This window comes from Mustela erminea, chromosome 2, assembly GCF_009829155.1.
Source record: "Mustela erminea isolate mMusErm1 chromosome 2, mMusErm1.Pri, whole genome shotgun sequence".
Lineage (NCBI taxonomy): Eukaryota > Metazoa > Chordata > Mammalia > Carnivora > Mustelidae > Mustela > Mustela erminea.
Window position 1 is genome coordinate 99245546 of NC_045615.1, and position 24114 is coordinate 99269659.

General features: G+C 49.4%; 1 protein-coding gene across 5 annotated transcripts in view; it reads left to right on the forward strand.

Annotated features, from left to right (window-relative positions):
• The window catches only part of HTT (huntingtin), a 137883-nt gene that overhangs the window by 89360 nt on the left and 24409 nt on the right, over positions 1–24114 (forward strand). For all 5 annotated transcript variants that reach the window (XR_004283340.1, XM_032333674.1, XM_032333675.1 and 2 more), the window contains 11 exons: positions 1179–1301; positions 1656–1891; positions 2997–3139; positions 11632–11839; positions 16819–16960; positions 18611–18790; positions 18926–19102; positions 19398–19474; positions 20699–20837; positions 21869–21991; positions 23598–23811. Coding sequence is in view for 4 of the 5 variants with exons in the window: in XM_032333674.1 (XP_032189565.1) it covers positions 1179–1301; positions 1656–1891; positions 2997–3139; positions 11632–11839; positions 16819–16960; positions 18611–18790; positions 18926–19102; positions 19398–19474; positions 20699–20837; positions 21869–21991; positions 23598–23811 (1762 nt within the window). In the remaining variant the exon portion in view is untranslated. The remainder of the gene's footprint in view (positions 1–1178; positions 1302–1655; positions 1892–2996; positions 3140–11631; positions 11840–16818; positions 16961–18610; positions 18791–18925; positions 19103–19397; positions 19475–20698; positions 20838–21868; positions 21992–23597; positions 23812–24114) is intronic.

The following is a 24114-nucleotide window of genomic DNA, read 5'->3' on the forward strand; positions in this document are numbered from 1 at the left end:
GCTGTGGGTCCGGTGTATGCCTGCTGAAGACCCAGAAGAGGCAGAGCTGGTGGGGCAGGTGGAGGCCGGGGCGGATGCCGGCATTGTGGAAGCTCTCCTGTGGCTCTCCTGACCATGGAGGTGGGCCCCTGAGAATAGCGCATCTCTGCAGACAGGTCAGACGGGCTCCCTGGCTAGGGACATGCTCTGCGGGAATAGCGGAGCCCAGCAGGAAGGCAGTGCTTCAACACACTGAGGGAGACACTAAGCTCAGAATAGTTTGCATCCATTAAAAATGTTAGATTTCAAATTCTGTTGTCTTGGGAGTTCTCCATTCCATTTTTAAGGAAGAAAGCAGAGACGTTCATAACAAGATGTTTCAAAATAACTTAAACAAAAACCTCTCTACATGTGTGGATATAGGATTATAGGAATATGGAGAAAGATAAAGAGAAATACGGTTGATCCTTGAACAGCATGGGTTCGAACTGTACAGACCCACAATCTGTCATCTATTTCCTCTTCCTTATGATTTTCTTAATCACACTTTGTTCTCTTACTTACTGTATTGTAAGAATGCTATATGTAATCTGTATGCAAAATATGTGTCAATTAGCTGTTTCTGTTACCGGTTAGTTTCTGGTCGTCAGTAAGCTAGTAGTAGTTCATTTGGGGAAGCCAGTGTTACACAGGAATGTTCAGCTCTGTGGGGGTGGGTGCCTCTGACCCCCATGTTGCTCAAAAGTCATCTGTACACCTGTTCATTAACTTTTGGTCTAATCAGCTGAGTAGGAATGGGTGCAGATAAAGCGAAGAAAGGAAAAGAGTATGTGTGATTTCTCCTATTGGTAAATTCTGTGTGTGTGTAGAGAGACGTGAGAGACGGTCGGGGAGTGTGGGTGGTGCTCATATCAAGTTCTGGGATTCCAGCTGGCTTTTCCATACTGTTAAATGTTTCAATCTTTTACAGAAAATATACATTGTTTATATAATAAAAATTTAAATGAAAAGATTTCCCTTACGGGAAAAATGTAGCTGCTACAGTGTTCTAAAAACTGTGTGCCTGGTTCCCTACTAAGGACACTTTTTAAAGGCAGGGGTGGTAAGGCTTGGATGATCAAGGTCATCTGGCCTAGAGGTGCCTAACTTGACAAGGAAATGTTAACATTTTTTGGCTTTTTGATGTTTAATTGCAACAGATGCACATTGATTCTCATGAAGCCCTTGGAGTGTTAAATACTTTATTTGAGATTCTGGCCCCGTCCTCCCTCCGTCCTGTGGACATGCTATTACGGAGTATGTTTGTCACTCCAGATACAATGGTGAGTGTCTTGCCTCATGGTGGCCCCTTTGATGTGTGACTATGCAGTGCAGCGTTCATCAGAGTTAGCTGGGAACTTGGCCGGCAAGGTGGGCCCTGGGAATTTGCATTATAAACAGGTTCCCAGATGGTATTGATGCTGCTTATCTGGGACCACATTTTGAAACTGATGATAATTTATTGGCTTTATTGATAGAATGGTAAAATAGAGGTAATTTTCATCCATGAGACTGGCACTCAGGAAAAATGTTATTCTCTTATTTGTTTTTATCGTGGTACTAGCTTTATGGTAAGTTTTATGCTTTGTTTTTAATTTTCTTTTTATTTTAACTGTCACTTACTTTCTGTCTTGTAGGCATCTGTAAGCACTGTTCAACTGTGGATCTCAGGAATCCTAGCCATTTTGAGGGTTCTGATTTCCCAGTCAACTGAAGATATTGTTCTCTCTCGTATTCAGGAGCTCTCCTTCTCCCCATATTTAATCTGCTGTCCAGTAATTAATAGGTTAAGAGACGGGGACAGTACTTCAACACCGGAAGAACACAGTGAAGGAAGGCAAATCAAGAGTTTGCCGGAGGAAACATTTTCAAGGTATGCTGTATATCCAAGCCTTTACCCATCCCATGGCCTTTAGGAAGTCACATTTTGTGAACAATAAGTCTGCAATAGCTCCTGGTCTTGCTTCAGTGCTGTAAGTGGGGGTAAAGTAGTCTGCGTGGGTATGCTTTCTATTCCTGACCTGTGTCATCTGTGGCACTGGGTTTATGTCTCTTAGAGTTCAGTCACATCCCGTCCCGTATCCTTGTTAAGGACAACATAGTGGCTCACCATGGCAGTGCAGGCTGAGGCCAGCCTAACCTAGGTGCTAGCAGTAAGGATGCATGTTGTGTTGCCTGCAAAGAATTTAAAAATCTCGAAAACCAGCTAAAAGTCTCATTTTTTTTCTCATGTGTGCGGGCCATTCTAAACAATCAGTAATAAACTCTTCCCTCCTGCAAGGGTGACTGCTTCCACTTGTGTTCCCCTTGGTGTAGTTGTGGTAGCAATTTGTGTTTACCCTCACAAATTATTTGAAAGCTCCTTGAGGGTAGATCAAAAGTTACGCCCAGTAAATGCTTATTGCCTAGACAAGTGTGTGTCCACCTTCCCCGGATCCAGGGCACTCAGTGAGGTACAGCTGGTGGGATGTCCCATGAGTATGGTTTATGCGGCCGTGCTCCTTCCAGGCAGGCCCATGTAAAATCCATTCAGCCTTCCGTTTATTGGTCATTGGTGGGGGTGCCTGTGCATTTGTGAAGAGAAATCCAGTAAACCTGCCCGACACCCTTTTGTTTGCAGATTCAGCCAGGTAGCCTGTGGCTCCCTCTGCCACAGCTAAGCAGGGGGCTAAAATGGATCATGCACTAAATTCCTACATGGATTGTTGTCTTGGACTTCTGTGATGCTTCATGGTTTGCAGGGCTTTAAACTAACAGCCCTGCGGGTGATATGTTTACTGCCATCTCATAAGTGAGGCAGGTAATACAGAGAGGGAAAGGGACTTAATACAAAGAGATGGTATTAAATGTTGCACTTTGTTTACTTAAGTTTTTGCTCCAGCTCTGTCTACCATACGTACGTATTTTTACAGTAGACCTCATGTAAGTGCCCTAAAACAGTCACCTAATTGATGTCAGACTTTTCCCTTTCTTTGAAGGTTTCTACTACAACTAGTTGGCATTCTTTTGGAGGATATTGTTACAAAGCAGCTCAAAGTGGAAATGAGTGAACAGCAACATACTTTCTATTGTCAAGAGCTAGGCACACTGCTAATGTGTCTGATTCACATCTTCAAGTCTGGTAGGTGCTTCAGACTGGTCTTCACAGAGCCTCTGTTTGTTCCATGTCCTGTACTGTATGCTCTCAGAGGTAGGGACTTTGCTGCCCGGTGTAAGCTCTGTGGTGCGTAATATGCATTTGAGAAGGTTTTGTTGGGGCACCTGGGTGGCTCAGTCGGTTAATCGTCTGCTTTCGGCTTAGGTCATGATCCCAGGGTCCTGGGATGGAGCCCCACGTCAGCCTCCCTGCTCAGTGGGGAGCCTGCTCCCCCACCCCCGCTCATGCTCTCTGTCTCTCTCTCTCTCTCTCTCTCCCTCTCCCTCCCTCTTAAATAAATAAAAATCTTAAAAAGTCATACAGTTTTTTAAAAAATTGAAAATGTTTTGTTGGTGAGAAAAAGTAAACCTGAGGGCTTCCTCCTGTCTTCAGCATTTGGAAGTCCAAGATAATTTTTGTACTTTCACATGTGATTGTGAATTAAAAAGGACAGTGAACCCAAGAGAGGAGTCACAAGAAGGCAGCCTTGCAGCATGCATAGGAAGCACTAAGTCCATATTAGGATAGTCAGTGCTTTCTAAAGAGGAATGAGTGTTCTTGAGAAGAATGCGTTGGATTAGATTAAATGGGTGAGAAGCTGGAAGACTTCTCGCTACATCTCGCTCTTCTTTCAGCAGGAAAAGTGAGAGGCAGTTCTGATCTCCAGGAAAAACAAACAGCAAGGAAGCCATGGTCCAAATACAAAGCAAACCAAAGCATGGTGTGATTTTCAACAATTAATCTGATTGAAAGCCTTAACTTTAAGAAACTGCTTTAAGTGGCTCAGGGGTTGTGACCAAGGACATATAGGAAATGTTGCTCATGTTTCTTGACTTTGTGGGAAAACTATATTCACATAATTATAAATGCTGTTTGATTTTTCAATTGAGTTTAAGTCAATGTGTGAATAAAACATTGAAGACTTATTTAATTTTTGTTTCAGAACAGAATGAAAATGTTTTTATTTCCAAGAAAAATAAAAGGGAAACTAACCAACTTAATTTGGGAGTGGAAGATAGAGAAGAAGGTGAAGGGTCGGAAGGGTCACTAATCTCATCTTGCATTGTGGGCATTATACAATCCTATCTAAAGTTGACACAACAGGAAATAGAGGCTACAGAGGTAACTAAATAGAACAAAAATGGAACTTAAATGGATAGGTGGCATGAGTGAGGTACATCTCATCTCTAATAGGGTAGAGTCTGGAACTGTCACTCAGCAGGACCCTGTCCTATGCTAGAACAAGAAAAGGAACGACTGCTTAGAGTTCCCGGAAGTGCAGAGGTCACTGTTCTTGTTAGGTATGACGACCTCAGGCACTTTCATTCTGTTGCCCTGTCGAGTATTTCCATGTTTCAGCTCTGATCTGTGTTGGCTCTGTTCTCTGGTGGGCTCCTTCCCCATGGCAGGAAGGATGACCCCCCAGGCACCTGTGGTCTGAGCCCCAGCGTGAGTCCTGTGAGTTCTGGGCGCTGTGGCCTATGTGGGCCCAGTGAGATATCGGGCAGCACTTGCTGAGAGGGAGCGAGGGCCACTTCCTCATGAGGGCAAGAGGAGCAGATAGAATAATAGATGGGCTGCTACAGCTGATAAAAGTATGTCAGATTGAACTTCAGAGGTGACAGAACTAGAAGCAGGACAGCAGTTGCCTGAAAAGGGATGGGGCAGGGCATTTGTAAAATCAGAAGCCCCTCTCTGTTATTGGACTTTTAAGTCGTGTCCATATTATTTGAGTACAAATGAAAACACACACACACACACACACGCACCAAGTAGGTCCTGCGGGGAGGAGCCTGCTGCAGGTCGCGCACCAGGGCCATGGTGCTCAGGAGGGCTGGTGTGCCTCTTGTCTTTGTGGGGCTCACAGGCCTTTGTGGGGCTCGCAGACCAGTGGGGAAGGTGATACACAGGCAGGGACTTTTAAGTCTGGAAGTTTCCTGTGAAGGAAGCAAGTAGCACAGCGATAGGCAGAATGGGGGTGGGGAGAGAGGACAGGGTCCTTGGGAGGTGATGTTAAGCTAAGGCCCAAAGACGAGATGCCATGCTCTGCCAGATGGCTGCTGAGAGCGCACAGGCGGGGGTCAGAGGGGTGAGGGTCAGAGGGCGACTAGGGAGGCGGGCAGGGGTGGGGGGCATGGAGAAGGAGGCGTCTTCGTGGCTGCTCATTTAATTGCTATTGCTCTTGGACAGGGGCATGGCCAGAATTTAATTATCAAGTGGACTCAAGAGCTTCAAGCCCTCTTCATTACTAATATTGGAAGAATATTTGTTTTGAAGAACTTTTGATTTATGTTTCACTGACGCACTGTAATAAGTTTAAAGTTGAGCAAAGACTTAAGCTACAACATGAATAATAGGTCATTTGTAGTATGTCGGTCATTCTAATACTTGGCCGCTGACTGGTCTGGATCTGATAGCAGGACACCTTTCATCTCTAAGGGCTGCTTGCTTCCCTCTTTGGACAGGGGTGACCTCCTGCGCATCCCGTGGAGTTCCATGCTGTTCCAGGCACAGGCGGACTCACCCCCTTGCCTCTTCCTGTTCCTCAGCTCAGATATCAGGGGAAGCGTGTGTGGTCCACGGCAGCACCACCCACGAGGGCTGCCTGCCTCGGGGGAACATTCTGTGTCTGCCATAGTTCAGTTGCCTCCAGCCATGTATGGTTTTGGGCACTTGGAACATGGCTAGGGCGGATTAAGGAGCTACTTTTTAATTTTATTTATTTTAATTGACTTAAATTTGAATGGCCCCGTGTGACCAGTGGTCGCTGTATCAGAGAGGACAGGGTATGGGGGCAGAGCTCAGGCCTTGGTACTGGCCACATGGCCACATGGGCTTTGTGCAGTGTCTGTTCCTGCTGTCTTGTGGTTCAGTGTTTGCAGAGAAGGTGTCTGTGTTTCTGAGTGTCTGTCTCCATGTCGTTTTTTTTGACCACATTTCCTCTAATGATACTAAGGGGCAGAATTACTGTTTTTGATTTTGAGGTAAGAGTTTAAGTAAATCATCTTGTACTTCTATGTTAAAGAGGTGCATAGAACATACAAAGTTGGTGATTTTTATTTTTGCTTTGCCTAAAAAAAAGGCAGTGAATTCCAGCCCTCCACTGAAAATTGCGATCTTCGAGAACAGTTCTTCCTGCAGCAATAAGATTGGCTTTGGTTCAGACTTGGGCAAAGACAAGGATGGCCACCCTGCCGGGAATCACAGTGTTCGCGATGGTACCCCCCCCCCAGTCCTTAGGACAGCTCTGTGAAATAGCCCCCCTTTCCCCTGAAGAGAGGGTTCAGGCTCCAGAAGGTCCCGTGATAAAACCAAGATTGCAAACCAGCCATTGTTTCTTGCCCTTTGTCTGTTCTCTTACACCACACTGCTGCTCAGTTGCTCGTGGTGCAGTCAGTGGCTTGCGTGTGCAGAGCACTTCCTGAGTGACGTGGGGCTGCCACTTGCAGCCCTACTTCCCACGCTCCTGGTCTCTGAGAGCCTTCCTGGCTCAGGTGCTCATCTGTGCTTTGTCATTGTCATTTGGCCCCAGGCCCTGTCCCTTCTCCCAGGTCCCGACTCTCCTGGCTTCCCTTGCCTCCCAGTCACATCAGACATCATCTGGGCTGTGGGCCCTGCCTTCTTCCTATCCCAGCCCGTGGTCACTGCTCAGAACACCGGGAGGTAAGACCTTGCCCCACGCCTCCTCCCGTCCAGGACCAGTACCCACGCTCCCCACCTGTTAATTCAGGTCATGGAGCAATTTTAACAAGGGAACAGCAGCATTTTGGTGGCTTACCACAACAGAGGGCTGCTTTTGTATCTGTGCCCATGCAGGAGGCTGTTCCTGGTCCCTGCTGCCTCTTCTCCATGTGAGGATTCGAGCCCAGGCCTCTCTCTGGGGCTCAGCTGCCCGGGGCAAAGCACTCTGGGCTCGCTGGTTGAGGAGGGGAGGGAAGAGAGAAGAGGCTTCGTTGCCTTGGGCTGAAAGTGACCCACATCCCTTTTGCTTGTGTTTCTGTGGTGCAGCTCTCGGCAGCCCCCACCCAGGGGCTCGTTCACCCCAGTGGGTGACTGTTTCCCCACGACAGCCCTGTGGGCGGAGGGGACAGACCTCCGGGGCAGAGCCATAAGGATGACAGCCAAGAGTTTCCAGGGGACAGACAGCAGAGGCAGGCATCATAGCAGGATCAGCTGTGCCATCAGCCATCGCCAAGGGCACCGGGTGGGCTAGGGGGCTTTCTAGAGCCTTCGCTGCTCCGTGGGCATCCCCACCATCCCCGTGCTCTGCTGGGGGGACAGAGCATTTCCACAGGTGTTGCCCACACCCCTCCCTCACCTGGGGGTTGGCATATCTCGACACCAAGAGGCACAGCCCTGTGGCCCTTCCTCCCATTCCCCCGGTGTCTGCTCTTGCCCTGATCACCTCCTGCCAGTTTGCGTCTTGAGTCTTCCCTGAGCGTGCTCAACAGTCCCCATTGCGCTGGGGAGCAGCATGCACATTGATTGGGCTTTCCATCTGGCCTGCTGCCATGCAGATCAGCCTGTCTCTAATGGGGAACAACCCGTCCTGTCTTACCGTCCTTGCTCTGCGGCTTCCTTTGTTCTCTTGCCCACGTTTACTACATGGCTTTCCAAAGTCAGTGTCTCTGGAGTTTATTCCTGTTGTTTCTCAAGCTGGGCTTTCCCTCTGGATTCTCCCCCCCATAGCCCTTTGACCAGGAGTGGCGTGCGAGGCCCCATGTGCTCTGTCCTGCGTCCTCACCTTGAGGGCACCAGGCCTGAGCATGGGGGACTGAGACTCTCACCGCTTGGCTTGATCGTCTTTTTTTTCCAGCCTCCTAGTTACGTGTGTCCCTGCCTTCTGTCTGCCCAACCCCGGCTTTCCTGATGTAGAACTGAGCACAGAACACTGTGTTGCTGAAGGAGCACAACAGAGTGAGGTGATGTGTGAGCTTGTTGTGGAATGATCTCCACAGTAAGCTCAGGTACCGTCCATCCTGCACGTAGGTAGACATCTTCTTTTTCCTTAGATGAGAACTTTGAAGATCCGCTCTTTCAGCAATGTTCAAGAACATCATGGAGCAGAGTTAATCACAGTCATCATGTTGTACCTGACAGCTCAGAACTTACACCTGGAAATTGTGATCTTGACCTCCTTCTCTCCGTTCCCCCACCCCTTGCCCCGGGCTCTGGCAGCCGCCATTCTGTTCTCTGCATCAGAGTTGGGTGTTTTGCGATTCCCCATATACGTGAGATCACACAGTATTTGCCTTTTTTTGTCTGATTTATTTCCTGTAACATAATGCCCTCGGGGTCTGTCCAGGTTGTCAGAAGTGGCAGGATTTCCTTCCTTTTTATAGCTAAATAATATTCCATTGTGTATGTACCCCCATCTTTATCCGTTCATATGCTGTTGGACACTTACATTGTCTCCGTGTCTTGCTATTATACACAGGGATGCGATTTTGTTTCCGTCAGGTAAATGCTTAGTAGCGGGATTACTGGATCACGTGGAGGTTCTGTTTTTTAACTTTCTACAGAAGCTCCACAGTGTTTTCCACCACGGCTGCCCCAGTTTGTGTGCCGACCAGTAGCGCAAAAGGGTTCCCCTTCCTGGCTGTCCTCGCCAGCACTTGCCTTTATGATCCTAGCTTTTCTAGCAGGTGGTGGGTGGTATCTCGCTACGGTTTGGATTCCCACTTCCCTGATGAGATGCCCATCATCTTTCCGTGTGCCTCTGGGCCATCTGTATGTCTTCTTTGGAAAAACGTCTGTGTAGGTCTTTTGCTCACTTATAATTGGATTCTTTAGGGGTTTTCTTTTGCTATTGAGTTGTATGAGTTCTTTAGATATTTTGGATACTAGCCTCTTGTCAGGTGTATAATTTATGGGTATTCGGTTCCGTGGATTGTCTTTTCATTTCATTGGTCATTTCCTCTGCTGTGCAGAAGCTTTCACTTGGAGGCAGTCTCCCTGTTCATCTTTCCTTCTGCTGCTGGTGGTTTTGGTGACACACCCAGACAAATTGTTGCCAGTACCCAGGTCAGAAGTCTTGCCCTCTGCTTTCTTCCAGGCGCTCTGTGCTTTCAGGTTCCACATTTAAGTTTCACTGATGGCGAGGTAGTTGCTGTTAGTGAAGGAAGGGGTCCAGTTTTATTCTTTTGTCAGTGAATATCCAGTTTTCCTAACACCGTTTATTGAAGAGAAGTCTTTTCTTCATCATCGAGTATTCTCTGTCCTGGTTTCCATGCTGATCTCTGTTTTCTCTCTCCCACTGTCTCTGCCTCTGCCCCTCTCCTTGTCCCCCTCCTCTCGCTCAATAGGATTGTCCCCTTGGTATCCTGGCCCAGTTGTTGCTGCAGAGACAACTCGTCACTGGCTGCAGAGCCTACCTAGGTCACCGCACTGACCTGGCTGCCTTGGGCTCTCATGTCCATTCTCCTTCTAGCCTGTGACTTGGTGTCTTGCCAGCCCCTCACACTCATGATAAAAATTGAACTTGTCACCTGGCATGGCCTCCCAACTCTGGCTTCTTCTGGCCAACGTGCTCCACACTATCATGGATGTTCAAACCCCAGCGTCGCTGTGGGGACACCTGGGTGGCTCAGTCAGTTGGGTGGCTGCCTTTTGCTCAGGTCATGATCCCAGGGTCCTGGGACCGAGCCCTGCATCAGGCTCCCTGCTCAGCGGGGAGTCTGCTTCTCCCTCTTCCTCTGGCTGCTGCTCTGCCTACTTGTGATCTCTCTCTAATAAATAAATAAAATTTTTAAAAACAAAACAAAACAGCGTCACTGTGGTCTCCCTGCCCCAGCGAACCACCTGACTTCTCGCTGCTCTCGTGGCCCCTCCAGAGGCCATGCAACCGTTCCTCGCAGCCCCCCAGCAGCAGCCCCGCTGGCTGGTCCTTGCTTTGCCCAGCACCCTACTGAGCCCTTCACTCCGGTTTTATTCTTGGATCCTGTTGCAGCCTTGTGCGCAGCTACTGCTCTTAATTCCACTTTGCAGGTGAGAAAGCTGAGACCCAAGATAATGTACTGCTAGGGCCAAGTAAATGGTAGAGCCACAGCTCTGACCATGGTTTTCCATCCTGCTGAGTAATACCCCACAGCAGCACTCTGTCATTCCCTCTGCTTTGTGGCCTGGCTCCCCATTCCTCCACAGCAGCACCTGCCTCTTCCCTTGGGTCCATTGGCCCTACAAGGAGCCCACACTGTAATGAGGGGCACAGAGAAGGACTGGGCCCAGGCTGGGTGGGCCAGAGGTGGGTGATGCTGTCCACACAGCACCCAGAGAAGACCCTGGAAATGGGGCCAGAGACCAGGCGAGCAGTGGACATCTTCTCATTGGAACTACTGTTCTGAATATGTGTGTTCTGCTCCCTGGTTATCCCAGGAGGCCAGCCTGGTGTTGTGGGCCGTGACCGTCCTGCTTTTGTTAGCTCTCTTTCTCCGCCTCAGGTCAGAAGCATAACCAGTCACAAAGTAGTAGGGAATAGGTCTGTCGTCTATCTTTGCCTCTGTTAGGACCCCTTTACATTTGGGATGTGTTGAAACCTAAACTAGAAATAAGATTCTGACTTCCCAGCTGTGGTGCCAGGAGGGTGAAGATGCAGAGGGCGGGGAGCCCTCGGCCTGCTCTCATCCATGCCCTGTCTTCCCTGATGTGCTGTGCAGCATTATCTGTCTCGGGGTCCTCGCAGTGAGGGCCAGCTATCATGATGCCGCAGCCGGTGATGGGAGAGGCGTGTTGAGCTGACTTTGTATTGATCCAAAGGAAGGGACAGAAGGAAATGGTGAATTCCTGGAAGGGATTTGTCTAGGCCCCTAGGAGGATGACACAGACAGGCTGTGGGCAGAATGCTGTTGGGTGTGCCTCTACGTGCCCCTGACGTGCCCAAGACGAATGTGGCTGGCTGACTGTGGGCTTGCCCTGCCCCGGGCCGCACTACACCGGGCGCACAGAGCGCATGGCCCTCCGCTCTCAGACAGTGGCCCATGGACTGTGAGCTGGGGCCTGGCAGGCCGCACTGCCTGCCTTCTTCCTCTGGCACATGCTGTGCCCCCCGTACTTCTTTGGAAGCCAAGGAAATGTTTTTTATGGCAGGAGGAGGGTGTAGAGAGGCTCCTGCCAGAGAGAATCGGCCCTATGGAGGCCTTGCTGTCCCGGGGGCCGAGTGTGGGCCGCCTGCTCTCCATGGAGCTGGGTCTCCTGTCACACGCAGGCACGGCTCTTGGCGTGGAGCTCCTGGACAGTTTGCTGACAGCAGTAGGGAGAGTACCTGGGAGAGTGAGAATGTTAGTGTCCTTGGCTGCTCCATTAGCTAAGCAGCCTATCTGGCTTTTGCTTCGGAAGCCTGATTTTCTAAGCGCCAAATGCTTTGAATGTGCGAGTATAGGAAAGAGCTGAGGGTGTATCTTTTTCTGGAAGATCTTCCTGTGGCCACAATGAGCAGCAAGGATGTTTCCCTCTTAGTTCTCCTTCTGGTTTGTTTGTAGGAATGTTCCGAAGAATCACAGCCGCTGCCTCCAGACTCTTCACGGTAGATAGCACCGACAGCAGTTTCTACAGCTTGGAGAGGCTGAACGCGCGAGTGCGCGCCATGGTGCCCACGCACCCGGCCCTGGTGCTGCTCTGGTGCCAGATCCTGCTGCTGGTCAGCCACACCGACTACCGCTGGTGGGCAGAGGTGCAGCAGACCCCCAGGTACGTCCGGCCTGTGGCCTGAAGGCCAGCCCGCCCTCACACTGGGGCAGCCCAAGCTCTGGCCCGGATTCTTCGAGGCTTCGTGCGGACTTTGCCTCGGCTCTGCCTTCCTCCCGTGGGCGCTGCACAGCAGGGGAGATGTGGTCGGGCTGAAGGCACTCAGTGTGCCGCAGCTTTCCAAATACAGTTTCTGTGACAGTCTCTTTGACACGGCTTCTCTTGAGGGTTGTTCTTGTCATGCAATGTCCCTCCTGCTAGGCTCTCGTCCTTAAATTGCTTCCAGAGCCAGACATGTTGCAACATCTTAACTTCATTATAAGTTAAATGTGGTTCTGGTTATTCTTAGATAATGAAGTAATTACTGAGCAACATTTCAAAACTGCTTGGAAATACACTATTTTTCATCATTCACAAAGACTTGTGAAGTATCTGATTGGGGGTGACCCCTTTTTGCAGAAAGTTTTCAGGCTTCAGCCTTTATTTCTGGGCACTGTCCTGCTCAGACCTTAACACACATGTGGGAATAGAACCTTTGATGCCCATCCGCTGAGCTGAGTCCTCAGTGCCAAGTTTCTGGAAGCCTCGAGAGCCCACGGTGAGGAGACAAGGCAAGGGCAGCAGGGTGGGGGTCAGCTCCTTTCTGCTCATTGTGGAAAGACTGAGCTGTGTGAGGCCTGGGGGCCTAGTTGGGCCACTCCATTGCTTTCAGGTGGAAAACCCAGTATTAGTAGGCATCTTTCAATGTCTGTGCTATATGCTGTGGTATGTGCAAAGAAAAATAATATGTGTTTTCTGCTCTCTGCGTGCTTACAGTTTAGTTGGGGGAGACAGACCAGTGAGAACATTGGAAATGCTTCGAGAACATGATGTGCCGTGAAAGTCAGGAACAGAAACAAGTGTCTGCTTCAGTGCTTCTTTGCTGTACATATAAATCCCCCAGCGAGCTTATTAAAATTGGGTTCTGGTTTAGCAGATCACTAGTTGGACCTGGGACACTGCCTTTCTGCTAGGGTCCCGGGTACTGCCAATGCTCTGGTCCATGGAACCCAGGAATCCAGGGTAGGTCCTGAGTCCTTAGGGACTGTGCCTCAGAGCCACTGGGGGCTTGTTCCAGGGACCAGGACTGCAACCCAGCTCACTGCTGGACCTGGCAGCTGGGTACCTTAGAAATTAGGATCCTGGGCTTTTGTGTTCTCACAGTCTCCCCAGGAAACTCCCCTGGGCATCTGAAGTTGAGTTGTGTGGGGAGGACTTGGTGGGCTGGGGCTTGAGTTAGCCACTGATGCTAGCAGGTATGTGCAGGTGGACAGAAGGTGAGAAATTGTCTGTCACCACCGTGGGTGGGTGAGTTTCCTTCCCCCTCCCACCTCCCCTCTACTTCTCCCTTCTCTTCCTCCTCCTCCTTGTCCTCCTTTTGTTGGCTGATGGGTGGTGAGGGCAGAGGGACCTAGAGTGGGGTCAAGAGGAAGTGGGAGGGTGGACCCCAGTCTGATTAGGAAGGGCCTTCCACAGATCTGGGGGGTGAAACATCCAGAAAGAACACTATTGGGATAATGGAGGGAATTTGAATGTGAGTTCTAGGAGACCTTTTGTTTCGTGGTGATGAGTTCTCAGGGACCCCTGCTGAAGTACTTTGGGGTGAAGTGTCTTCACCCACGTGAATACTCTCAGGTGGTGCAGGCCAGAAAGTGTGCATATATGTGAGAGCACGTGTGGCGTGTGCTTGTGTATGTGCAGAATGCATGCGTGTGTGTAGAGTGCGTATGTGTGAGTGCGTGTGAGGTGTGCACATATGTGTAGAGTGTGGGCGTGTGTGGAGCATGTGTGTATGTGTATGTGAAGCATGCATGTGGAATCGTATGTGTGAATGCATATGTGTGGGGTGTGCATGTGTGTGTGAAGGTGGCAACATAGTGGTTAAATCTAGGTGGAGAGGGTGTGACATCATCGAATTCATCTTTCAGCTTTTCTCTTGGCTTCAAAGTTTTCCAAGTAAAAGTTGAGGAAGAGGGATCACAGAAGTGGGCACATTTTGGAGCACTCAGCTCTGGATAGTCCCCAGGAGGAGGTTTGCTCTGGAGGGGAGGACACGTGGGAGATGGGGCGTGAGGCCCTCAACGAAACGTGGTGCCTGGGAGCTTTTCCTGCGTGCCCTCGGAGCGGCTGCGGAGGCTTCTCGGGGTCCCTCTTTGCATTTCACTGCTTGCGAGTAAAGGTGGTCACGTTTTCGTGTGCTTATTGACCATCTGTGGATCTTGTCGTAAAGCATGTATTCAAATATTCGCCAGTTGTTTGAAATTAGACTGTTTGCTACCTTGTTGTTGAGTTGTAAGTTCTTTATATATTCTGGATCTAAGTAAATGTTTTCTCTCAATTTGTGGTTTGCCATTTTATTTTTTTAATGGTTTCTTTTCAAGAGCAGAATTTTTAAGTTTTTATTGAAACAAGTGCATCAGTTTTTCTTTTTCTGTTGAATCCAAGAAATGTTTACCTACCCCAGGGTCACGATTTTCCTCCATGATTTCTTCCGGAAATTGTGTAGCTTTGCCTTTTATCATTCTGAATTAATTTTTGTGGGTGACAAAGCATGAGGGTAAAGAGTCCTCTCCCCACCCCACCCCCCAAAGGGTGGTTCTTTCACTGTTTTTTTGCGAAAAGACCGCACTTTCTCCCGTGAGTTCTCTGGGCACTTTCTCTAAACTGCGCGGTGCAGTTTAGACGCACGGACCTGCCTGTGGGCTCTACTCACACCCCTCAATTGGCGCCTCCCCTGCCGACAGTGTTGTCACCTTGGCTACCCTGCCAGCTCCCCCCGCTCTCTTGACTTCCAAAACAGTTTTGGCTCCTGTAGGTTCTTTGCGTTTCCATGACACGTTTTAGAGTAGGCTTGGCAGTGTCCACAAGAGCCCGCTGGCCTCTCGCCGGAGCTCGTGGCTGGTGTGGGACGGCGGGAGCACTGGCGTCCAGCATCCAGACGCTCAGTCTTCCAGCATGGTCTCTCTTTGGGTATTTCACTCTCAAATTTGCCACAACAGCATCTCGTAGTGTGTCATGTACAAGCATTTCTCGTATTTAATGCACTTCATATTTTTGAATGCTGTTTAAATGGTGCTGTGGTGTGCTGCTGGCTTGTAGAAGTGCGGCTGGTATTGTCCTGACCTCCCATCCTGAGAGCTGGCCTGGCTCACACATCGGCCCCAGGATGCTTTCCGTGGGCTTTGGATGGTGCTCTGTGACCACATGAGTATCATCCCCAGGTCAGACTCCTCTTCTTCCTTTCCCACCCGTGTTCCTCTTTTTTGTCTTTTCTGTCTCAGGACACTGACCAGGCCCTCCCTACAGGGCTGGCCTCCGTTTTTCTATATCTGGAGACTCAGTAGATAGATGTGGTCCCACACGACAGTGACCTCCCCAGCTTGGAGGCAGGCTCTCAGGCGAGTGGAGAGGCCATGCTCTGGCCACTTCTTGTTCGGGGGGCTCTGTCTTCACTGATTTGTTTCCAGTCTGCCTGGCCTTCTGGTGGCCTGTTATGGTCTTGCATGTGCCATGGCACTGGGGGTGTGGCGTGGCCTCCTGGATTGGGGCGTTTATTCCCCGTCAGTGTCTGGCTGCATCTGTTCTGAGGTCTCCAGGGCTGCCCACTACAAGCTGGGACTCAGTTTGGATTAACATGGGTTGACATTCAGATTGAATTGCAGGCTCTGCCCTCTTCCCCACAGAGGCTCCCCTGTAGCCGTACCATCATGAAATGGGGGCTGGCTGGAAGGCTGAGAAGAGGAGGTGTTTCTGTTGGTGGGTTTTTCATTGACCTATGACTTAAACGCTACACAAAAACACACTCTTTTGTACCAAATATTGTCAGGTGAATACCGCCATAGTCACAATATAGGATCTTTCTGTAACTTCAGAATGTCCTCTTTGTCCTCTGTGGTCACCCTCAGCCCCCTGCCCCCCAGTTACTGGTCCGTGCTCCATCCCTGTGTTCAGCCTGTTGCAGAATGCCGTATGGATAGAGTTCTGCAGTCTGTAGCTTTTTGAGTCTGGCTTTGTCACTTAGTGCAGGAGATATAAAGCTCATTTATGGCCTTGCATGGCTCAGTGGTGTGTTCTTTGGATGAGTGAATAGTATTCACTCGGAACAGTGAATAGTATTCCGTTGTACAGATAATAGTCGTGGCGCATCCACTCACCAGCTGAGGACAGGGAAATTGCAGTTGGGACATTTTTTTTTTAACTTGCAGAATATTTTATACCAATTCTCTTGTAAATTTTGAGGTGTTGTACGAAAAGTTGAGAAATTTCAGAATATTCTTGTCGTCACGTGACCTCTGTCCCTGCTAAGCCTCAGCAGAGATGCCTAGGCTCTTTGTTGCTAAGGGAGGGGTATCATCCCTGGTTAGGCTCTGCAGTCAGGGGCTGTTCACAGGTGTGGCGACATGTGCGTCTGAGGGCTTGTGGCAGCATTGGGGAATCCCAAGGGTGTAATCCCATCAACTGAGAAGTGAAGTAACCTTCGCAAGTGGTGAGCGAGTTTTGCAGAAGTGCTCTCCGACAGTGGCGTGGTGGCACATCCCCTGTGGGCCGGTGAGGGTGGCAGCATCTCGCCATTCGTCCTGTGGTCAAGTCCAGCCGCATGAGGGCTCTGTCCTGGGAGATGGGCGCGGCTATCACTCAGATCCGCGCTGGGAATCGTGGACGGTCAGGGGGAGCCCAGTGCCTGAGCACCGGTGGAAAGTGCGGCTTCATGGCAGATTCTGCCTTAAGTCGAGCATTGGACTGTTCACCCGTGAGATCTCCATGTTCTTGGGACACCCACACGTGCTTTGCCACGGTTCAGAAGTCGGTCACTAAGAGTGTGCGGCAGGGCTGAAACCCTGTCTGCTTCAGCACGGGAACTGAGCTTCTGGTCATCTTCTGCTTTGAAGAGAAGCTTGTTTTCATCCCGGAAACATGGTCAGTGCATCTGTTGCTCCTTACAGGAGACGCAGTCTGTCCAGTACAAAGTCACTCAGCCCCCAGATGCCTGGAGAGGAGGAGGACCCCGGTGCGGCCTGCAAGCTTGGGATGTGCAATAGAGAGATAGTGCGAAGGGGAGCTCTCATTCTCTTCTGCGATTATGTCGTAAGTCAGGACACGGGTCCCGGCGGGCAGGGGGCCAGAGAGCCCCAGTGCGGGGGACGCTCCTGCAGACCGACCTCCCGCCATCGCCTCGGGGCCACAGGAGGTGTCCCATCCTTCTCCGGCTGGTCACGGATGTGGAGGTTTGTCTGTGGAAGGTTTCACTCCGCTGTCACCGCCTCAGCGAGGGTGACTTGGAGTGGGGTTCTGCTTTAAACATCCCATCTGTGCAGAGGAGGTTGGTGCCCATTGTTGCATTTTAAAATGAATTCTTGTTGGAATCATCCATTTTTTAAAAATAACTTTTGTAGAGCTTTTGACCATAAAACTAGCAACACATTTTAACATGGAAAATTGATAAAAACCAATAAACAAGAAAATACAGCCTCTTTATAACTGCACTACTCAAAAAACCTGTTGTGGCATTTTGGCTGGGATTTGGTGCTTTTTCTCCACTAGTTACAGCATGTGTGTTTCTTTGGCACAAACACGGCGCCATGTTCATACTGTTTTCACACAGCAAAGCGTGTGACGTTTTCAACTGGAAAGGAAGGGCACTCTTAGCAAGTGGTGGTTGTCATACAGATTTTTTTTTTAATTGTTACTCATTTTTTGATTAATATTCTTTATGTTGAATTAGTTTTTCTTTTTTTCTTTTTTTTTTTTTTTTAAGATTTTATTTATTTGTCAGAGAGAGAGAGGGAGCAAGAGCGAGCACAGGCAGACAGAGTGGCAGGCAGAGACAGAGGGAGAAGCAGGCTCCCTGCCGAGCAAAGAGCCCGATGTGGGACTTGATCCCAGGACGCTGGGATCATGCCTGAGCCGAAGGCAGCTGCTTAACCAACTGAGCCACCCAGGCGTCCCGAATTAGTTTTTCTATCTTGTTTTACTTCTGAGAAATAATTTAGTATAATTGTATAATGTCTTTCACAGAAATGTAAGGAAAATACTAGTTTTATAAACTAATACTATCAAATTATACCACATGGAAAATATTAATCATTAACCAGATGTCAAAGAATTGGTCTCATTTTATAATTTCTGCCTAGGAGGATTATGAATTAAGGTGAAAAGGCAACATATATACTCAAAGATGGATATTTATTTCCTTATAAATCTTAAATTTCTCCCCTTAATGTCCATTTGATTCATGGAATCTATTCATATTTTGGATTCAGGAATTCTGTCAAAACTGTGGCAGGTACAGGGAACCCATTTTCCCCACTGGCCTGTCACAGAGCCGGAGAAGGAGAACTGGGGAGCACTCTCTGTTGGCCAGACCAACAGAGCCTGGACAGACCAGGCTGTGTCACCTGTTCTCACATCACGACGCGGGTCGTGACCCGGGGGCAGGGCCCCACTGCCCCTATCGGTCCACTGCCGTGGGGTTGCCGGTCCTTAGCAGGTGCCCATGGCGGGTGGGGTCCGACCACCAACCGCTTCAGCCCCAGTGGAGGGTAGAAGGTGCCAGAGGCTGTGAGGTCAGTTCTGACCCTGATGATCATGGGTGTTCAGACACTAGATAGCTTCAGTGAGGATTATACTTTGGAATTTGTTTTCCCCTTCCCACCTCTTCTGGCCTTTTCTGGGGCATCCACATCTGTTCTGTCCTTATCTGCTTGAGAAACGAGTCTTTTCATTCCTTCTCTGCAGTGTCAGAACCTGCACGATTCAGAGCACCTAACGTGGCTCATCGTGAATCATATCCAGGACCTCATCAGTCTGTCCCACGAGCCTCCCGTGCAGGATTTCATTAGTGCTGTTCACCGGAACTCCGCCGCCAGTGGCCTCTTCATCCAGGCAATTCAGTCCCGCTGTGAAAATCTTTCCACCGTAAGTCTCCCTCGTACTGGCAGAGCCAGTCAGGGGCTTTTTCCCCACCATAGAAATGTACTATTGGAATTTTTAAACTGCTGACTCCCGTTGGCCCATCATGTGCTCTCTCTGCTTTCCTGTGCCCCCCACCAGCCGACCACCCTGAAGAAGACACTTCAGTGCTTGGAAGGGATCCACCTCAGCCAGTCAGGTGCTGTGCTGACGCTGTACGTGGACAAGCTGTTGTGCACTCCATTCCGTGTGCTGGCTCGCATGGTTGACACGCTGGCTTGTCGCCGGGTGGAAATGCTTCTGGCTGCAAATTTACAGGTACCAGAAAAACACTGACGCTGATTTTTACTGAGAACTTTGCAGGGCTGGCAGAGCCCTTGCCTGGTTTTCTCCTCCCTGGACATGTTCTTCACACACCCCTGGGAGAAGCATGTATGAGGTGCACGAGTCAGTCATTCCTTGTGTGCCTGACAGGAGCACTTCTCGTACTTTCTGCCTGTGTGCCTCTGCTACAACAAACTGTACACTGTGGTCTTTACCTCTGAAGTAGAGCGGGGTTATTATGACTGCTTCCATGGCACACACTTGGCTGATGTGTTGCTGTCTCCTTCAGAGCAGTGCGGCCCAGCTGCCCGCAGAGGAGCTGAGCAGGATCCAGGAGTACCTTCAGAGCAGCGGGCTGGCGCAGAGGTAATGCTCCCTCCAGGCGTCCCTTCCTTCTCCATAGAAACACTTAGATTTGTAAGGGAATGAACTCTGGGTGGGAGACCGATGTGCTTTCTAGACCAGTTCGCTGCAGAAAGGCCCTAATAGAAAACCTTCCTAAATTCAACAAAATGGGACCTCACTTTATGTAAAGGGAGCTGAACGGGCAGCACCACCTGTCACCTGTGGTGACAGGGATATGCCTGCACTCTGTTGGCTGGCTGAGGCCTGTGCATGTCCAGGTTGCCCGTGTCTAACACCTGTGATACAGGAGAATGAGAGTGACCAGTTTGATCGTAGCCAAGCCAGTGCACGTACCTAGCTGCCACGTGAGAGCGGGCGAGTCTGAAAGATGTTACCTAGCTCCTGGCATGCAAAAATGACCTCTGCGTCTCGTTAAAATGTGATCTCATTCTAATGTTTGTCACTTAATTCCGCTGCCTAGTCTTTTAGAAGCCTTTATCAGAGATCGTGACATCTATTATCTGTTTACACAAGTAAATAAAATACATTTTACCTTTGAATTTCACCTTTTTCCCCTCCACATGGGGGAAGGTGTGTGTGCACTTGCAGGAGTGCACGCAGAAGAGCAAGAACAGAGCAGAATTGCCACACAGTAGCTCGTTGCCTTGTTTGGGAAGGCATCCAGCCTGCTCGGCAGCACACGGTTTTCGTGATTTTCCAGTCTGCTGGGCCCAGTCGTGTTGTGATTTGCATCATGAGGTTGTTGCTCTCATAGCAGATGGTAGAAGTTCGGACTCTTATTTTTTGACTCCAGACTTAGTATTCTGCACAGATGAAGAAGATTATAAATATCTTTTGCCAGATGCGGTGCTTCCTCTATGAAGTGAACACAGATTGGTATACATTGTATTACGTCGGGAGAATCAATGGGAGATTTTGTTTGCTTGGATCTTAGAATAGATTATCTCTTTTGCATTTGTAAAGAATGCTTTTATTAGCTGTTAAACCATGTATTGCCTGCTACAGCGTTTGAGTCTAAATGAAATGTCTGCAGAACATTTGTGGGGCATGTACTGTGGTTATTAAAAATAATCTAGAGTCTGAATTTGCATCATGCCGTGTCTAAGTGTTGTTGAGACGCTCTGAAGAGAAAGTGTCAAACATGTTGCATCTCGCTTTAAGAAGCCACTGTCACTTCATAACCTGGGAGACTGTGCTCTAACCCCACGTGTGATCGGATTCCAGACACCAGAGGCTCTACTCCCTGCTGGACAGGCTTCGTCTCGCCACCGCACCTGGCTCACGCGGCCCTTCTCCTCCGGTCACGTCCCACCCGCTGGACGGGGATGGGCCCCTGGCACTGGAGACCATGGTTCCAGACAAAGTACGTGTCCAGCCCGTGTGCATGTGGCATGAGGGGCCCGCTCTGCACACCAGCCATTCCTGTGCGTCTTCTACATCTTTGGCAAATCTGGAGCATGTGGTGGGGCAGCTCAGATAGCAGGACATTCTGGCACCTGGTGTGGTCCCTGGGGGCTCCCAGCCTGCCATTCCTTGCCAGCAGTGGAGAGGGTCCCATCACTGACAGTACTCCTGAGGCCCAGCCTAGGCATGAACAGAACTGTGGGGTGAAAAAGAAAATGCTGGCTTGGCATCTTGGCATCAGGGAGATGGGAGAGTCAGGAAAGCAGTGGCCATAGCCTGCATAGGGTTGTGCTCACCCACTTGGCCTGTCTGCGCCTGTCTGCCTCTCCTTAAACCTGCTGACCACCTGTGTGGTGACTGTGCCTTCCCAAGGACCCTGGTACGTGGTCACGACCCTTGCTACTCACATCTCAGAGCTGGGGACCATTTGGGGCCTTGGCTGATTGTTGGTACCCTGCTTTCTGGAGGGAGGTCAGTGTAGACCTGAGCTTGGAGTTTGAAAATCCATAGTCTAGGCACAGAACCGCAGTGCTAGGGTGAATGCTGCACTGTCCTTGGGGAGAGAGGAGCATTGCAAACACCCCAGTAGAAGACGTTGGGAGCAGCACCAGGCAAAGGGTGGACAGAAGACGAGGGCACAGAGTGGAGGGCCTGCTGCCCTAGTACTTGAACTGAGTTAGGAGGATACGTGGGTGTTCACCAGGGGAGGGGAGAAGCAGAGGCTGTCCAGGTGGGAACAGCAAGTCCCAAGATACAGCCTTTGTAGTGATTCCTATGGAAAAGGCTGGTGGTTTGGTGAGTGGCTGCATCGCCACCTAGAATCCAGCTGGAATCCAATTTCACAGAAGCCACATTCTTAGTCCCCAGGAGGCCACTGGTCCACAGGATGTGAGGGGCAGTGGGTAAAGAAACAGCACACATAGTAGAGTTGAAGCCCCTTAAAAGCCACGCCAAATTTCATTGGGTTATCCACCTTTTTCTTCTTCTCAGGACTGGTACCTGCGTCTAGTCAAATCCCAGTGCTGGACTAGGTCAGATTCTGCACTGCTGGAAGGGGCAGAACTGGTGAATCGGCTTCCTCCCAGTGACATGAGCACATTCATGATGAACTCGGTACGGCGGAGAACAGCGGGGTGCTGGCAGGGTGCCTGATTTGTTTTATCCTCATGGGACTAGCTTAGGACATGGGCCACTCACTTTTCTGCCTTAATGGCAGAGACTGATACAGGCTGGAGCCTGGGAGACTCCAGTCTAGATGGGACAGGACGCAGGGTAAGTCTAATCCAGGTGGGACAGGACGTTATTTCAGCTGCATTAGAGTCCAAAAGGAGGTAAATTGTGTCTAATTCAGTTTCCCATGCATTTGAAGAAAAGAGGTTCTCTTAGGTTGCAGTCTGTTCTCACCGTATGTCCTCATCATCATGAGGACAGGTATGAAAATGGTGTCATGCTAGATGATTTTAACTTATCCTAGTGGTGTTCTGGAAGTTGATTTTAGTAAGACCCCTCCCACTGTTTTATGTGGTGAGATCCCTGTACCCCTACATCATCCAGTGAGGCCCACTCCCTGTTACCTATGGTGTATATAACCATTCACGATGTGTAGTTAGGCTTACACCCTACAGATCATGAGGTCCCCGTCCCCACCCTTGATGTTATGCAGGAATGCAGGCTGGGAGGCCTTGCAGAGCCTTGTGTCCCTGCCCTTAGCTCCTGTACAGGTCCTGTGGGGACTGGAGACCCCGGTTGCAACCAGCTGCAGCCTTGGCAGCTTTTGTCCCAGACCTCCAAGGATGAGCAGCTGGCTAAAGCCTCAGGTGTTTAGTGCAGCCTTAATGGGCCATGTGGGAATGGGGCACAGCAGGGCCCTGGGGGGCGGGCAGCAAAGGAGGGACCGGGTATGGGTGAAGGGACTTGGGGCAGAGGCACACAGCCGTATGTTCCCAAGTACTGATTCTTCATCACTTTGACAGCAGTAGCTGTGTTGAAAAAACTGCATTGGCTCAAATTCAGCTTGCTAAAATCAATTTAAGCTCCATTCAGTGAAAGCTGATTTGCTGAATGATAAATTTGCTTAACGATCCAGTTACTGAATTTCTCAAATTCAGTAATTGGACTTTTTAATAGCTTAAAAGTTCTGGCTGTAGCAGTTTTGGTTACTGATGATGACATAGGCTTTTCTGAATGTTACCTAAAATGAGATGAATATTCTACCTGAAAATTGGCCCAAAAAATCCTTCAGTAATTTTTAAAAGTTGGCAAAACCCAGTACAACTGGATCCACTGTCATAGAAATGCTGCTTCTCACCAACAGTTGTGGCCATTTTCGTTTATTTTGGCTGCCTTTGGACATAACTTATCTTTCTCAAACTCGGGGAGTGTTTGGTGTTTCACTGGATTTCTTGGGTGGTATGTCAGCTTCATTTTGTATTTTCATCACTTTAAATCACATATGTTCAGTTTCTTATTTCAAACAAATCTGAAGGCATAGAAAAATTTAAAATCTTTCTTTAATACCAAAGTACCCCAAAGAGACCAGAAATATGCTTCGCAGAGCATATGGTATTTATTCTGGGAAGTAGAATATTCTTCAGAATACATTGCTGTGGTTTACTCGTCTGTGCTTTCTCCGAAATGTTTGCATTATCCTTTCTTCTGTTGTGTTTTTCTTGCCTGGTTGAAAGTGTGTAATTGTTGAACTTTTAACATCCTAATTCAGGAATTCAACTTAAGCCTGCTGGCCCCATGCCTGGGCCTGGGCATGCGCGAAGTCTCTGGGGGCCAGAGGAGCCCCCTTTTTGAAGCAGCTCGCCTAGCAACTCTGGACCGTGTGAGCAGCCTGGTTCAGCAGCTTCCTGCTGCCCATCATGTCTTCCAGCCATTCCTGCCTGTGGAGGCCACTGCCTACTGGAACAAGTTGAATGATCTATTTGGTAGTTAAAATTAAAACTTCTTTTATTTTTAAAAAATGCCCTAGAACAGTATTGTACTTTGCACTGAGTAAAGGTACAATAAATGCTGTTGATAAACTGAAAGCATATGCAGAGATGACCAAGAGACAGGGCTAGGGACCCTTGGTCCAGTTGTCTTTTGGTGTGTTTGCCCCTTTGCCGTTCCTCTGCCTCCCCCTGGAGGAACACTAGCATAGGCCTCAGAGGACAGCGTGTCCCGAGTCACACGCACAATCTCGTAGATTCTCTGAGAATGGACTGACTGCCTTTTCCGGGTCATGAGCT